The 17,544-nt window shown below is 53.0% G+C and overlaps 1 protein-coding gene across 1 annotated transcript in view; it reads left to right on the top strand.

The window, feature by feature from the left end:
* The first annotated feature begins 2,370 nt into the window (after nt 1–2,370).
* LOC106500195 (LIM homeobox transcription factor 1-alpha-like) overlaps nt 2,371–17,544 on the top strand; it is a 28,479-nt gene continuing 13,305 nt past the window's right edge. The window contains exons 1-2 of the mRNA XM_067314642.1: nt 2,371–2,431; nt 7,292–7,478. Coding sequence (XP_067170743.1) covers nt 2,374–2,431; nt 7,292–7,478 — 245 coding nt within the window. The 5' untranslated portion in view covers nt 2,371–2,373. The remainder of the gene's footprint in view (nt 2,432–7,291; nt 7,479–17,544) is intronic.

Here is a 17,544-nt window from a genome sequence, read left to right as displayed (position 1 = left end):
AGCCTTTTGCAAGGAACATTTTTTTCCCTATTGTATCACAGCATTCCCAGCATCCAAACGAGAGTTATTACATCTGCAATAAAAGCAAGTCTATTCACCTAGTAAGATGAGACAGGCTTATGCTGAACCTTGGTACTGAAATCCCTCAGCGGTCTCTCTTCAGAGATGTTGAGCTCATCTTTGATGTATGGAGATGCCTAAGTCAGACTCCCATATCCCCGGCACCCAGATCCTGGGCTGGACTCCCCTTTCCCCAACACAGGTGTGAGCAAGCCCCTGGCGAAGGGCGCTCCCATCACAGTTCCCCACTGACTGTCCTGCAGCATGCCCACCACTGCCCGTCTCCGCTTGCACAAGGGTGCCTGGAGCGTTCCGGCTCAGACAAGCTGCTGCATAAAGTGATGCCAAACAGGTTTCAGGCACAGGCTCTTCTGTGGCTCTGCTTGAACCATGCTGGGAGGTGGAGAGCTCTGATGGGCCCCTGGTCTAAAGAAGCCAGAGACAGAGTGTGTGTGTGTGTGTGTATGTATGCATATGTGTGCATGCACACCGCAGAGAGTGGATGTGTGTACGTGTGCATGCACACTGCAAGGTGTGCGAGGTGTGTGCACGGGTGTGCGCACTGCAGGGAGCGGATGTCAGCCGGTTTCAGACCTGCCTGCGGGCAGCTCGGGGCAGCCCCTGCCTTTCCCCCCCTTTCACTCGGGGCAGACAGACTTGCCCAGCCGGGCCGCGCTGGGGCCCGGCGGGGCAGAAGCACCAGCCCACCCCGGCCCCGCACCTGCAAACGCCGCGGGCACCCCCCGGCCGCGCACCCCACGGGCACCCACCGGGGCCGCCTAAACCGGGCGCTCCCGCAACGCGAGCCTCGGCCTCCGGCCCGCATGGGGCCCGCGGGGGCAGGCGCGGTCCGGGGGCCCGGCCCGGTCCGGGGGCCCGGCCCAGCCCGGGGCCCCGGGCCCGGCCGGAGCTCCGGACCTGCCGCCGGCCCAGGCGCGGGTGCCCCCGGCCCCGTCCCGGGAAGCGGCGTTGGAAGCGGGGGAGCGTGGCGCCCCGTCCAGCCCGGCCCGGCCCGCTTCGGCTCGCAGAGGCGAGCCCGGCCGGCCAGACCCGGCCGCCGCTCCAGCCCGCGCCCCCCCGTTTTCTCCCCGCTCCCCGGACGATGCCGCGGGCGGATTCGTTTGCGAAACCCGGGGAGAGACAAAGGCATCGAACCGGGCCGAGCCCGGGCCAGGGGCCGCGGGGCTCCAGCCACCCGCCGACGGGGCCGGCCGCGCCGTGCCGGGGCCGCCACCGCTGCCGCGGAACGGGCCCCCGGGGCCGAGCGGGGCCACGGCCGCCCCGACGGCGGGAGGACGCGCCGCCGCCGCCCGCCCTGTCGGCGAGGCGGCAAACCCTCGGCTGCTGTTGCGGATCCCGGGAGCCCCGCGGTGCACCCTGAACCGGCGGCGGGTTAACGGCACCGGCGACGCGAAGCCCCACGACGGCCCGGTCCCCGTGGAGCCCCGCGGGCCGGCCCCCGTCCTCGCCGCCGGAGACAGCCCCTGTCTTGGGAGCGCTGCCGCTGCCGGGGCGCCGTCGGTATCGCCTCTCCAGGGGCTCTTTGCGCACCGGGCTCCGCCGGCTCCAGCGCGGGGGCGGGGGGGGGACGGGGCCCGCGGGGGTCCCGCCTTGATGGGGCCCCCGACGCGCTGCCGGCTCAGGCGCGCTCCCGGGGGAGGCGGGGGGCGGCGGCGCTCACGGGCGCGGGCGCGGACACGGGCGGGGGCTGCGCGCTCTGCCCCGCGCACAGTCGCGCCCCGCTCCGCTCCCCGCCGCGCCACTGCCGCCGCTGCCGCCGCCGCTGCCGCCGCTGCCGGCGCGGGGCAGCCGCGCCCCCGGTAGGTGCCGCGCGCGGACGGGGCGAGCGGGGACGCGGCGCCGGTGCCCGGCTGGCGAGGGCTGCCCCGTGCGCCCCGTCCGTCCGCGCCGAACCTGCCCCGAGCTGGCAGCGGCGCGGCGGGAGCGCGGCACCGGGGGGCCCCGTCGGGCCGCCGTGTCCCGACGGGACGGGGGCAGCGCGGCCGGGGCGCCGTCGTCGCGGCTCCGCGTGGGCACGGCGCCCGGGGCGGGTGCCGGGGGCGAGGTCGGTATTTACCCCAACGGGAGCGGGCGGAGTGGGGCGGATGCACGCCACCACCGCGACGATTTCGTTGCCGTTCGTTAGCCGGGGCTCGCCGGGGCTCCGGGTCGCGGAAAACGCCCGCGGCGCCGGAGGACCGCGGGCAGCTCCGACCCGCCGGGGCCGGACCCTGCGGCTCGGCTCTGGCCCCACCGGGCTCCGCTAGCTCTAACGCGCCTCTCCGCCCCGCAGCCCCCGCGCTGGCCGCCGGCATGAAGACGGAAGAGGCTCCGTCCTGCCTGCAGCAGGCTACGCCGGTCCTGGGCTTTGGTGAGTGCTGGAGAGAAGGGGAGCGGGACCCGGCAGCGGGACGCTCACGCCGGGCCCGGCCTCCGGAGCCCCCCGGTGTGCGGGGACCAAACCCTCGGGCTCGGTTCCAGCCCGGGGTAGCCAGGCTGTGCTCAGGGCTGCTTGTCAGCCCTCGTCGTTGCTACGCCCGGTCTGCTCCGGGGGTTTCTCTGTGCCCATAAGTTGCTCAGGGACCACGTGGCCCTGCCTGAGTGCTCCCTGCACTGCCCGGGTGCCCCCGGCTGCACTCCCTGCTCCTCTACCTTATTTCTTCCCGGCTTGGGAAGGCAATTCCTTCCCCTGGCCTTATCCATGTGACAAAGGGACAGGGAGCACCACCTTGCTCAGATTGGCTCTGTGCTGCCAGTTTTGAGGGAGATAAAGCCCTGGCAAGATACTGGCATGTTGCAAAGTGCCATCTTTGCAACCTCAAAGCAGCTGGGGCTATGTGGGCTGGTGCTGTCCTTACAGTGCGCAGCGTCTGGATTTAGCAGGAGCCCTGAGTGAAGGGACAGGGAAGGCCGACACTGCAATCCCTAGTCTGCCTGGACCTCCTGGACAAGTCCCTTTTGATCCTCTGTGCCTCAGTTCATCCTGTTCCCTTTTGCTCTTTTTACGCAGTTCCACCATGCACAGTGAGGCTGTTGTCTGTAGGCCTTCGACCAACCCAAATATGGACGATAGCTGGGATTGCTGACCCACGTTGTAAACTAGAGCGGGGATATCTGTCTGCAGACCAGTTGTGAAGTTGCCACACCAAGGCTGTGCTGGGGCAGGCTGCTCTGGTGTGTGTGAGCACTGGGAGGGTCTGGTTGTGAGGTAGTGCAATTCAGTGACGGTTTGATTTAGAACAATACTGAAATGAAGCCTCTGAAAGCAAACTCCCTTTCATATCGATGCTGTGCGACTCCCTGATTCTTAGCCCCCTCTTCATGCCTTTTCCCTTTCTTGGAGAGCTGCAACATGGTTGGTTGAAATTGCTCGTTTTTAGTGTATTTGTTAGATCAAGCTGTTGTATTTTTATTATATTGATTCCAAAGCCTGACGTCTTTCGGCCAGTGTTAGGCAGAACCTCCTTTACTTTCAGTTTCAAGTCTTTCTGCTGCGCTAGTTGTGGTAGGATGTCATGCAAACCAGCAATTTTCCCAAGACTTTTTGCATCCCTTATCCTCCCTGGACTGACAGCATCATTCGCTCGTCTTGCGTTTTGTTAAGGTATCGCTGGGTTCTTGGTCTTGTGCTGAGCAAGACTCCAGGTGTGCATTACTGCCCAGCAATAAACCTGGGCCCTAGACCCAGGCGCTGCCGGTGCATCCCGTGCTGGCAAGTCACAGTATGCGCTGGCAGTGGGCAGGATTCTGTTGCATTCCACAAGCCATAATCCCTGGCAACCACCTCGCCTGGTTACTGAATATAACGTAAAGTGTGTTTTGACCGGGGGGGCAACCCTCCCTGGGTCTGAAGTTTTGTGACTCTCCCTAAAGCTTTTAGAATTATCCCAGATTTACAGCTCTCCCCCTTCCTTGGCTATTTCAATATCTGCTTTCTGCTGTCAGACTAATTCTGTATTAAATTATTCCCTACTCCCCCCCCCCCCCAAATTAAAGAGGAGTTTTGGATTGTTAGAGCTACAGATGCCCCTAAACTCACCCAGTGGAGGTTTGATTGGTCCTGTGATGTTATGCAGCCCATGGGGTAAAAGTCAAGCAGGGTGAAAATGATTGATTGAAAAAATTAGTAGCAGAGTTTAAAAAAAGAAAAGTTAAAAGTGGAGGTTTGACTAAGGTGGGAAAGCATCTGCCTTCTGCAGAGAACTTCTGCACATGCCCACTGCTAATCCGGGACTTGACTGCTTATTACCTTGGACATTTATGCTGTCCCGTTACATGCTATACAATTACAGCTCTCCTGTAATAGCTCTGGTACCAGTGTGCTGCTGCTCTAGCACAAACAAACATCCATGAATGGCAGGGACAGCCTCCTGCAGCTTGGAGAAAGTTAGCTGAATAGGCAGGTCCAGGGCTGGGTCACATTCTTTTTTTTTTGTCACTGTGCTAAAATCCCCATTTCCTCTCATGAAAAGCTTGCAGTTGCTGCTCCTTAATAAGGAAAAATCAGCACCTTTGCATTAGAGGAATGCAAAACAAATAAACCTCTTAAAACATTACTTTCTTTATAAGCCCCCTCATTTGAAAACTGCCCTTCCAGTGAATCTTCTCCCAGCTGCTATGGCTTGGCACTTTCGATCTGGATTGGAGTTGTTAGGACTGAAGTGACTTGGTGCCTGAAGGCGAGGGATTCTGATGAGAATGATGCTGGTGGGGGACCCCCACCAAGTTCCCTTAAAACAACAGGGACATTTATTGTCCTTCCTTTCTGAGGTAGTGCAAGGCTTTTATAACTACAGGGATAGAACCCTGCTTTGTTCACTGATGGTTACACTGGCCAAAAAACACTGCAAATAGAACTGATTTTGTCAAAAATGCCCCAGACTGTCTAGATAAAATGGAAAAGACCTAGTCTAGAGGTGACTTGCACAGGGTCACACAGCAGTCGTGGCTGGAGCATGTCTCAGTGGGGTGTCTCTGCACTTACTCAAGTGCGAGTCTCACCACATTCTCCCCACGGCTGCTGTGCACTGCAAGGCCACGCCCGGAGCCCTGGCTCTGGCCATACAGCCTCAGCCATTCCCCTTGGGTTTCCAAGGGGATCGGCCTGATGCTGTGAAGAGTGCAGGAGGGTTCCCAGGGTCTGCTCCTCTGATTTCCAGGCCCCAGCATTTAGTTAATAACCGGTGCTGAATCTGGAAGCTGCAAAGGGCTTGGGTTGCCACTAAGCACAAGCTGCCGTTGGCAAAGATGCTGAGCAGCCAAGCGGGCAACCTTGCCCCTCGCTGTGCTACCCAGGCAGCATGTCTGCAGGTTCAGCTGGGGGAGCTGGCTGGGATCCTGGTGAGGCAGAGTCCAAACCCAAGTGCAGCAGTAAAATGTGGCAAGAGCTGCCTTCACGCAAGACACCCTGGTTTCCCGAGGCACTCACTAGAGTAGCAAGCCCAGATTAGCCAAATTTACTTACTGCAAACAGTTCCTCCTGCTTTGATGTAACAGCAGTGCCCTTAAAGGTAGAGAGGAGCACCTGCCTTTGTCCAAACTTCTTAGAGCTACTTTCACTTATATTTGCTATGTCTTCAAATGAATTCAGGGCATTGAGAAGTTGTCTGTCTTTGGCTGCAGCGAAACTTGGACAAGGCAGGTGTTTAGAAAGCTTCTTATTAGTGGATCCCTTCTGACTTCCCGCATCTTGCATTTCGCCCTGCCTGTTTGATGCTCCAGTCTGCAGTCCTCCTGTCACCTGTGGCAGACAATTTGAATCTGCTGAGTCCAAGAAGCCTGAAGGCAAGTTGCTGATGGGCTGATTTGGGGTCTGGATGGCATCTTAATCACTGGAGGGCTGTGGTCAGGTGTAAGGGCTGCCTCGCCAAGCCTTGGACGAGAGTTCTGCAGGCCTGGGAAACCTCTGCAGGTTGCATACACTGTTGTAGAAGCAGGAAATTCTCCTTGCTACTGTGGTCTCTACAGAGACCCTGCTGGGGCAGGGCTCCTGTGTGTTTTCCAGCCTTGTGTGGGAGTACAAGGCTCTCCATCTGGAACACGCCTTCTGCCATGTACATCTGCCACTGTCGCTTGTTGTCTTTGATGCAGATGAATTCCTGTTTGCGCAGAGGCCAGCACAAGCCTTCCTGACTCTTTGCACTGGGACACTGACCAATATTAGGGCTAGGCTTAGTGTTCCCTAAGGGCCTGGGCCCATCAATTCCCCATTCCTCAAAGACCCAGCACAACTGGCTTCCCTTGACAGTTCACTGCCAGGCATGGAGCTGCTGGTGCCCTACACCTCACCCTGCCTTTTAAAATAGATATAAGCTTCACCCACGTAACCAACCATCATCCCTCCTAGCCCTGCAAGAGGGCCTGGGCAGGTGTTACCCCAGGATCCACAAGCTTACACAAGTATAAAAGAATCGAGAGGTTGGAGAGGGAGAGGACAGAGGTAAGCGCTCATAAAACCTGAGGAGCTTGGCACAATGGTCGTAGAGATTGTGCACATCAACGATGGTGTCTCTACCTGGCTCAGCCCACGACCTAGATCCAGTGCACCAGATAGTGTGTTTATTACTCACTCCTTACCTTGAAGTTATCATTAAGAAGCCTTTGAAGGGCAGCCATAGATTTGCACGTTGATAACATTGAGTGGGGGAAAAATCCCAAATCTCTGGAGCTTTTTCTATTTTAAGCAGCTTAGCACCAAGTCCAGAGTGAAATTGGGTAGAATTCAGATCCAGATCTATCCTCTGACCTGGGCCAAGGTTTCCAAGGAGTTCAGCACTCACTGTGTCCTGCCGAGACACACATAAATGGATCTGCTTCACATTTTTCTCCAGTTCCCAAGCATGTGTGTTCTCTAAAATCTTCCTATTCACATCCTCTGCAACATAAATAATGTGATAGCTGTGGACTTTTGGTTCACCTGTAATTTACCATCTGGAAACTGCAGAGAAGCCCAGAACATGCTGCTTTCTCATGTTTTATAGAGCAAACTTTTGCATTTATTTTCAAGGTTGTTACAATGAACTCCATGCAGAGCCTCCCTTTTTACTCTCCTGTGCATGTTTGGTGACTGACACTAACACCACGTGGCTTTAAAAAAAACCAGTAGATAATTGCAAGCACACAGTTCTGTGAGGCTGAGCGTAGCCCCCTCCCCAAAGGCAGACACCATTCCTTCAGAACATGCCCCTGGGCAAAGGAAACCTTCTCAAGCCATCTTTTCACTGCTGCCCAGGTTCAGACTCCAAAATGCGGGAGGTGTGTGCTGGCTGTGACACCCCCATCTCTGACCGGTTCCTCCTGCGAGTCAATGAGCGCTCCTGGCACGAAGGCTGTGTGAAATGTGCTGTCTGCCTGCAGCCGCTTTCTGGCACCTGCTACTGTCGCAACCGGCAGCTGTACTGCAAACACGACTATGAAAAGTAAGTGCCCTCCAGCTTTCTCTGATTTTTGCTTCCCTCCTGGCTCAGCTGCAGCTTTTCATGTTCGAGGTAGGGAGAGAGCACTTGCAAGGTGGATTCCTGGAAGGGTGGACTGAGAAAGGGCACCATGGTATAAGTGTCACATAGGCTGGAAAGCACCAGATGTACAACAGAGGCGTCCTAGAAGGAGATGCTGCCCAAACACAGGGACAGAAGTATTATCCTTAACTCGGTGACATGGAAGGGGCAAAGAGACAGAAAGTAGTTCACAGCTTTCCTGGGCTATTGGGACACTTTTTCAAGAAATGAGGGAAGTCAGAGACTGAGTCTTAGAGACTGCCTGTGCAGCCAGGCGGTGACAGCACCCAGCTCATTGCCTTGTCTCAGCATGGGACATGCGGTCCATCAGATAGCAAGATTTAAACTGAGGAGGAGCGGCTGTCAGCAGGGAACTCAGACACTTTGCAGCAAAGTCCCTGAACATAGGGTGGCTCAAGAAGAACAGAACGTGTGGGGGCAGAAGGCATGCTCTCCCATAAAGATTACAGTGGGAGCTGCTGAAAAGCAATGTGTGCTTTTGCATCTGGATGTTTCAGAGCTCAGGAGCCAGCTCCCACTCTTTGATGCAAGGGAGCACAAGTTTGCGGATCTGCTGGGTGGCTGTGCCTGTCTTTGCACAGGCTTCTTGCTGTGTCCAGGGTGCTGGGTTCTGCTCTGCTTTGTTTGTGGTTGTGATCATATCCTCTCAACAGGGGTGTAAGCCCCCGAATTGTGGCTTTTGAGCAACTCGCTAGAGCTGCCAGGAGAAGAAGACAGGGCTGCTCTGCTCCTCTGGTTCTTGTATGATTTTAGTTGTGTAGATCAAATTAGGTGTCCAAGTGTCAGTGAATCCGGACAGACCTGAACACAGGGAAGTGGCCTGTGTAGCTGGTAGCACTAAAGGCATTTTGTATGTGTAAAGCTCAGGTGTAGTTGTGCAATATGGAAGAAGACATCCCTAAAATTAAAGTATGGAAGGTCCCTGGGGGGGCTGTAGGATAGCTGGTGAAACAGCCTTCCTGTGTATCGCTGGGCAATGCTCTGTGCTATGTGATTTGATAAGATATAGTCATTGCTAAATTCTCAGAAAAATCTGGATTGAAAACAGTTTTTTGGATTGACTTGATCAGCTAGGGCAGATGCTAAAGTGGGATGATAAAGGTCATAAGTCATGCTTTGTCACCTGTAAATGTCTACATGCCTGACAGTCCCTGGGTAGCCTGCTTACACCCATTTCTGGTTTTGCCATCCAGCGTAATAACATCACAGCCAAAATGGTTACTCCAACTCATTAGAAATATTGCACCCACAATATTAAAAGAGCATAGAAACAGAAAAAGAGAAAAATGAAGCCAAAGAAAGGGTGTAGGCTCTGCAATTAGCAAGTAAAGACATCTATCTCGGCCATATTTTCAAGAGCATTGTAATTACCCCAAACTCAGCACTGCTTGCAAGACTCAAAGTACAGTGTCTCCCGCAGTGTTGGGGAGACATCCCTGAATTTCAGCAATGCCTTAGATGGCAATGTGGTAGCACCCTGCCCCAGCACTGAAGTAGTGAAGCTTTTCTTGCCTTTTAGAAACACTATCTGGTCATAAACGTACTTTCATTAACAGTCACACATACTTCTGTTAGCTTTTCTCACACTATCAGGATAGCGTTGGAAGGTAAACACAGGATTGAAAATCTCATTCCTCTGCCACTGACTGGCTCTGTGACCTTAGGCAAATCCTTTCCCTTCCACTGTAACTCCCTCTGATGGAAAAATGAAGCCTTTGCCCGTTGTTTCTGTCCAAACGATGGTGATTTCCTTTCAGAATGGGCATCAGGAAGTCTAGGCAGCCTGTGACCCCATCTCTCAGCTCTTGGCTGCCAGCCTTGCCAATGGGCTGCTTTTTGTGAATTCACATTTCTTTTAGCCCGGAAGAGCGTTGCAGCTGGAAATGAGGCATGGAGGACAGGAAGAGGGGCTGCCCCGTAAGCGCAGCCTTATCTCCCCAGTTCTGTCTTCCCCTGGCAGCCACCAGGCACCCAGGTTGCAGATGACCAGATTTTTTTTTGTATAATGTGGCACAACTGGCCACTGGTTTCCCCAAGGCTGATCCCTGGCCCTGACAGCTCTGAGCTGGAGTGGTGAGGGATCCCTCCACTGGCCGTCCCCTTCATGCATTTCCTTCAATATATCAGAAACAGAGATAAGCTGGAAGAGCCTGAAGGGAGTGCAGGGTTTGCTCATCGTAGCAGGGCTTTGAATGATTAGCCAGCACCACAACCTCGTGTCTTTTTGCACCAGCCAAGTGGCACAGCTCCACAGAGTGGGTCGGGGTAGATCCTGCAGGAGGTTTTCTCCCAGCATGAAGCACTTTGATCGTGTCTGTAACAACTGAAATTGCTCCATGCTGACTGCTGGCTCCCCCTGCCTTGCAGTGTGGCAAGGGATGGCTCAAAGGCTGCAGAATTTCTTTTTGCCTCTGACAAGAGAGTTAAATAACCACAGTGGCACTCTGGCAAACTTCAGACACACCAGAAGATGCTGTAAGTTTCTCCCTGCCCTGTCTGGGATGGGGAGCTCTTTGGAGCTAGCCAGCTCCCCCAGCCTCCCTGACTTCCCTGCTTGTCGCCACAGCAACTAGCAATGCCATTACTGCCGGGCAGTCACAACACGGCATGAGGAACTACGGAGACCTGACCAGGGTCAGCTGGTGTTTGCAGGAAGGGCTGATGCTGACGTTGATGATTCCTTGGTTCTCTTCCTCTGTCTAATAGGGACCTCCTGTTGGCACAATACAAACTACTTCCTACACACTCTCCTGGCTCAGCGCTCACATGCTGAGACCTCCATTGCGATATGAACACATGGCATAACATTTGGGGTGTCTGGTTTATGGCCTGGGGGTGGGGGCACTGTACTGCTGTCTGGAAAGCCAGGGTCCTTGTGTCTGGTTGTGACCTCTTGTGGCTGCTGCCGCTGGGAAAAGCAAGTGGTGACAGAGTACACAGGCATCCAAGGAAGCTGCTGGGAAGGCACTCCACCAGTTTCCTGAAGTTTGGCAGAATCCTCTAAAGACTTTTCTTCACTGTCCAATCTTATCTTCTCTGTGTTTCATAAGAGAGAGCACAGCCTCCTCCCTGCCAGTGACGCAAGCACTTGGCAGCATTGGGAATGGTAATAAAAATACCAGGGCTTGCCCACTTCCCCAGGGCACAAACAAAGAGCCAGGAAGGCACAACCACAGCTTGACGGGGGAAGGAAGGACAGGCAATGTGACCATAGCATAGGGTGCACACCACCCTTTTGTGAGGGTGGGCATCACGGGATGCTTTGTAGCAGGTACCAAACCAAACGAGATGGACCTCAGCAAGGTCTTGAGTTTGGTTGCTGTGCAGACAGACCGAAGTCAGTTGTTGGAGTGGATTTGACCAGTGTAGTTATGTGTACTCAGATACAAACATGTTTTCAAAACTGATCTATAAAGAGCACCTTCTGCTCCTCTAAACAGCTGGAGTTGGCTGCTTGAACAAAAGCTAATGATGGGACTTCTGAATAAGTGCTGGGGAGACCTCAGCCTTAGACATTGTTTTTAGCCAATGCAACAAGCCTCTAAGGATGTCTTGAAATACAGGGCCATATTCAGAACTGCCCTAGACCTTTAGGCTCCCGAGGCCGTATCTACAGGATGAACAGTCCCCAGATTTCTCCAGAAATGGAGGCTGTGCAGCCTTCTCAGCACAGCAACAGGATAACATGGATACACTGCTTTCTCTGGTGAAGTGCTGAATTCAGCCGTGCGGACGCTGTTCAGAGCTGGTCTGTAGGACCCTGGCACAGTCTGCTCTGTTTCACTTTAGTGCTGTGCTCCTAAGTACCCTAGCCAATTTTGAAAACACGCCTTAGGGTGTCTGGTTTCCTAAGTGCTTTTGAAAGTTGGTCCTGCAGGCACTTCTGGAGGCTTCTGCTCTCAGCACCTTTGTGCTTCCAGGATGGGAATTTCCAGGGAGGCAAACTCTCAGTCCTCCTGTTTGGAAATCTTGTCCCCCAGAGTATACATTCTTGGCCTTGACTCTCCCAAAGTTCCTGTTTTTGGCCAGTGATTAATCCAAGACTGCAGAATCCAGTGTCGCCCTGGGCCGCAGCTTAGACCGCGGCTGCAGCATGGTGACCTGGAGGGGAGACCCATCTGGCATTTATTCCTCCTCATGTGAACTGCGCAATAAGAGGAAAATGCTTTAATGGAGAGATAAGCCAGCAGCTGCAGCTGAACGTGGGGGAAGGAACGGACTGTTGATCTAGAGATGAAATGTTAAGCCTGAAGATGGATGTTGCTCTGCGGTCCCTATCATATAAAACCACAATCTGAAGGCTTTTGTGAAACTCTCCTCTTCCCCTTTTGCCTGGGGCCCAGCCAGCTCTCCTGTGCTTTGCTCAGGCACCTGCCCTGTAAATCCTGCTCTGGGCAGCTCGTGTAAATGCTATCAAACAGCAATGGCTCAGGAGGGGGGAGGAAGGAAAATACTCCTGAACGATGATAGAGTGGCTGCAATGGCCCAGTCCTGGGCGCCTTGTTTACTTTGAAGTTTGTTTTGTGGAATGACAGGCAATGCGGGGGCTGCTGGGGAGCTGTCAAGAGGGATCTGAACCGCAGCCTTGCGCTGGCAGCCTTCCCCCTCTCCTCCACACTCTCCTTTTGCCCATGTGGAGATGATTTGCTCGTCCTCTGCAGAGATACGGGGTGAACTCGGCTCGAACCTGACTTGCAGGCTCTCCATTGCTGAGTGGCTGCTACCACGTGATCGGTGCAGCTGAGCACAGACCAAGTACTCCGAGTGCCCTGGCAGTCCCTAGTCTTTGCACAAATCTCTCTGGTTTCTCTGGCTGGCTGTAAAGGTGAGAGGGTTGAGGAGGGGCTGATAGCACATTCCAGCCATCGGTTCTGCCTGGATCCCCTCTTGGATTCTTCTCTGAGCTATTCTCATCTTTGCAGGGCATCATGCAGCTGGCCTGGTGCTGGGGCAGGGCAGCCAGAGGCTGCCAGCACAACCCCATCTCACCTTATGGATGAGCTCTTTGGCCCTCCCAAGACCCTGGTATCTTCCAGCGGTTGAACATGTTTATCTTTCTCTGCATTCCAAAATTTCCTCTTCTCAATCTTCTTCACATCAACTTTTGTTTTGACAGATGATCCCATCTCTGCTGCTTTACCAGTCTCTTCCCCACCTTCTATTGCACTTCCGATAAGTCTAGATAACATTCATAGCCACAAGGGTTTTAAAGCTTCCAAAAGGGCTGCTTGGAAGCAGGCTGCCCCTCAGAAGGCTGTGTGGAGCTGTGTACATCCAGCCTTGTTGAGGGAGATCCTTTTGAACTGAGAGCAACAACTGCTCATTTGTCCTTTCAAAATCCACTGCAGAAAACTGCAAATACCCATGAGTGTCAGGTAGGGACACGGTGAGAGCAGAGATAGGAAACTTGTGCTTTGCAGTAATGGTCTGAGGCCAGAGTGTTTGGTGCACGTCTGCTAAATAGCTATTTTGGTACTCTGCAGTAACATCCAGCATTGCCATTGTCCTGTTGTGACCTGTTGCCACTTGGGGCAATTTTCTGGATAGTGCAGGTTAGGAAAAGTCTGGCAGCCATGGTGACAGGTAAGAACAGAGTTGCCTGAGAAATGGAAAAGAGGATGTGCAGTACACTCTCAGGGAGGGCAAATCTGCTTTGAGTGACAGTGAGCTGATTTTTTTTCATCAGGTAGAATAACCAGGTTAAAAATGTGTGCAACTTCCTGGGATCAGGAGGTGGCTGGCATGTGGAGGGAGGGCAGAGTGGACTGAAAGTTGTGTGTTGTGTGCCAGAGAAGCAGTACAGTGGAGGCAAGGAGTTAGCCAGCAGTACACGCACCATGCCAGCAGCCCTGCTCCTCCCTGCACAACAGGCTCGGAGCGATACGGTGACCCTCCCTGCCTGACTATAGGCGACTGACCCAGGCTGAGCGCCTTGGCAACTCTTCTGAGCAGGCTGGTTAATGTTTAAAACCATGTGGGAGGACTCTCCTCTAAGCAAAGATCTCCTGGGTAGGAGAAGCCAGGACAGGAGTTTGACAGCAGAATGAGCCCAGACACTCTGTGCAAACCACACACATTCCAGACTCAGGAGTCAGGTCCTAAAAATGATGAAATTGGTGCTAAAACCAAAAGGATTTGGGATTTTTTGTTGTGGTGGGCTTCTTGGGGTTTTAAATATAAAAACTCCTCCTTCCCCTTTGCTGGATTTGTGCTGTTTGAAATTATTATTGCCCTTCCTAGGTACAAGGAAGTTAAGAAATGATATTTGAGATATAATGACACAACCCAACCAACAGGGACTCAAGGACAAAACAGTGCCAAAATGTGACAAACTGCAAGAGCTGATGATTGTGGCTGCTCTTGAAAATGGGCTTCTGGTTGTCTGTCCAACCTTGCTTCACCAAGTGCTGCTGATTCTGACTGTGCTGTGCTTCCCAATCCTGTTGCTGTGAATGCACACAGCATCCCCGGTGCTGCAGGAGGCAGGGACTCCAGCACTCCCACCCTATTCAGCCAAGTCCTGCTTCTCTGTCTGCTGAGCAACGGCATTCCCCCCCCCCCCCCCCCCATTCATGTCTTCTCCTGTCCCTTACCTCCTCCCTGCCCATCAGGCTGGAGGGAGGTAATGAAAAGTGACAGTGCTCTGAAAAGTGAGCAAACAAATGAGATAATGAGCACCCTTGACAAGGCAGTGATGAATGGAGCCCACATCACCAGCTGAGAGACCCTGCGGGTACCTCCACCAGTAAGCACAAAGGGAGATGAGTTGATGAAGGAGGTGGAAAGGAAACATCTCTCTACACCTTCCAGCTTTCCTAGGCTGGGTCAGGGGAGCAAGTCTGGACACCCTCAATTAGTGTTCATAGCGTTGAGGGTGACTTGCACTTATTAACCACCTTCACTGGGCCTCAGAGATGCAGCCACAGCTGTTGTCTTGAGACACCTTTCTCCTCCAAACAGGCCCATGCTGGGGAGGTCATTGCAGCTATCCCCATTCTGCCAGTGAGGGTACTGCAGCGCTAGTGGGAACTCAGTTGGCTCTGTAGAGACTCAGCAGCACAAACCTGGAAGGGAACCTGCTCCCGGGCCTGTTTTTAGAACACCAGAGCTCATGGTGTGTTTGCAGCTTTATGTCTCTGTTTTGCAATTGTGAATTTGGTGTTAAGCAGAATTGATTCCCCAAAGCTTAGGTAAATGGCCCAAGTAACAGGCAGGACTCTTGTCCACAATTGCAAGAGCTGGACTCCAACTTGTGTCTTTTCCTTGTCCCAAACATTTCATTCTTCCTAGTCAGGTGGGTAGCTGGGCCCTGTCTCCCACTGAGAGAGAAGCCTGTGTCATGATTAATGATGTTAATTACACAAAGCTATTCCTACCCCAGTTCTCACTGTTCCTTGCATTGGTTTGTTCACAGGGCCCAGGAAATTAAACACTAACTCTATAATCACTGCAAAATGAAAGAAATATGCAGATGTGCCTTGAGCATGATTAAGAAACCAGCCACCACGTGTTGTCTGTTCCCAATCGCTGTTGGATTGCTTTTCTAATGGGGGAATACATGGGGGAGGAAGAACTTTTTTTTTTTTTTGCATGGCACATTATTTTCCTAGTTTAATTAAATGTAATTTACTTTGATAGATCTCTTTCTCTTTTGGGCTGTTTTTTCCTTCCTTTCTTTGTGTCCCCTGGCTTTGAGTCTCTCTTGGACCCATATCACTAGCTTTCATACAGTTAATGGGCACAGTTTACTTAAAAACCCAGCTCTTGGAGCTCTGTGATCATAGTCAGCTACTCCTGCTTGTAAAAATAATTTTCTTTCCCTTTCTGCCTAATGAGGAAAAGGAAAACATGAACCCATAAGGACTTAGAAATCAGAATGTAAATAACAATAATTCAAGGTAGCAGCCCCCCCAGGACAGAGCCCAGATGTACCTTAACGTGTGCGGTTGTAAATGCTTTGACTCCTTGGCACTTCCGGTGAGAGACACACTTCTTATCCCTTTCAGGCTGCAGGCATGAGACAGACATTTCTTCCCTTCAAGGATGCTACCCTCTGGCACCTGGGTTTTGGGAGGTGGACATGGTCCAGCAGGCAGGCAATCTCAGAGCAGCACAGAGGCTGCTCTTCAGGGCTAAGCTTATTAAGGTGGTGCTGATAGATGAGCCACAGCTCTGTCTTTCCATGCTTATATCCTTATATATAGTCTTGCTTGCAGGCCTCCCAAGGCTACCTCTAAGGTTGGCTGCAGTTCACTTGGCTGGGGAAGGAGGAGGGTTGTGTCAGAAAAATTTCACTCAGGTCAATGCTGGCTCTAAGGGAGAGGACGTGTACAGGACACAGCTTTACCTGGTTGTATTCTGACAGCATGGCTGGCAATATTTCCCGAGACGAACTGGGTTTAGACGCAGTACAATTCCAGCTGGGCCTGCAGGTTCTCACCCTGAGACAACTGTAGTCTGGGTGCAGACTGGTGTGATGGCTGTAGGTCTACAAGGCTGGGCTAGTAGGCAAGGAGCTGGACTGGAGCTCTGGATGCTGGTGGTATTTTCATCTTGGCACATCGGTTTCCCTATAAGTGCCCCGATTCCCTGTCCTGCACCCCCAGAGTACCACTTGCCCCTTGCAGCAGGTGTGCGTAGCACAAGGTGGAGGAGTCAGGATGTTACACGTACACAGTGAGTACTGCTGCAGCTCATTTGCAGGAAAGGCACTGCACTGCTCCATTGAGTTTCCCAGTGTCAGCTCCTAAAACAGTGCGCTAGTCTGCTTCTCTGGGCTTTTGTCACAGGAAGGGCTCTGGAACAGTCTTTGACATATGATTTTGAGGGCACTGAAAACCTCACGTGGGTTTGAGGCTGTACCATGTTCCAGTCTCTGGACGCTGCATCTCCCTCGGTCCTTATCCAGGGACCACCAGAGGGCAGCCGCGAAGGCAAAGGTGTGCCAGAAACAAACTCCTGAGTAGCCAGAAGTGAGAGCCAGCTTCTAGCAGTGCCAGGGGCTGCAGCAGTGGAAATAGCAGGCAGACAGGTGGGCAGGAGCTGTTCCAACGCCGCATGAACCTCCTCATGGACAAAGGGGAGTCCTGAATGAAATGTCTGTTTGTGCTTTGAGAAACCAGATTCCTCCACGATCCAGAACTCCAACAGCTGCAGCAGAGCCTGGCAAGGGGAGCTTGGTCCTAGTCCTTCTCTCTTACAATCAGCAGTGATTTAGAGAGGATTTACTAGAAGGTAGTTACAGGACACTCAGGCTCAGCAAAGATTTTGCATTAACCTGGAGGGCCCAGGGCTGGTGACACTGATTGCAAGGATTTAAGGGAAGGTGATCTATGAAATGTAGAGGTGCTTCTGTCCTTGCATTACCACATTCCTTTCATTTCTAAACTTGGCTGCAATAAGGAAAATGCTGGAAATGTAGCACTTACAATCTATCATGCAGTCTCTTCATGCTGTATTTCCTTCTTTGGAAAGTCCGTATGAAACAAGATGCTAAAGAAACATGGGTGACAGCTGGCAATGTTGAATGAGTGCTGCTATTGTCACATAGTACCCTGAAAACGAGATCCACTGACCTGTCCTCCTGGGGCTTCCAGTTCTCTTCCACTTGACAGGTCTCTGCTCAGCTCTTCATCCCTGATGGCCAATGCTTGTCATCTTTTCTAAAACACAGGGACTGCACCAGGGATACATGGAGCTAAATCCACGAGCTATCACAAAGTCCTTAGTGAGCATCATAGCAGAGTCTCATGCTTTGTAGGTTGGGCACAGAGGAGGCCATATAACGCATGCATGCATGGGCAGAGGGGTTATGTTGCTCCTTCTCCCTTGCTTCTTCCAAGGTCAGTATTCTCCTGCCTTCTCTTTTCCAGTCCCCACTCTCTTTTACTCTGCTGTTTCTGCTCACTCGTCTTCTCCAGAGGCCTGGCAACTCTAAGCCTCATGCGTTGCTAACATGCTGCTGGAG

This window comes from Apteryx mantelli, chromosome 36 (assembly GCF_036417845.1).
Source record: "Apteryx mantelli isolate bAptMan1 chromosome 36, bAptMan1.hap1, whole genome shotgun sequence".
NCBI classification, from domain to species: domain Eukaryota; kingdom Metazoa; phylum Chordata; class Aves; order Apterygiformes; family Apterygidae; genus Apteryx; species Apteryx mantelli.
The sequence above is the reverse complement of the archived record's forward strand: the minus strand, read 5'-3'. Positions and strand labels throughout refer to the sequence as shown.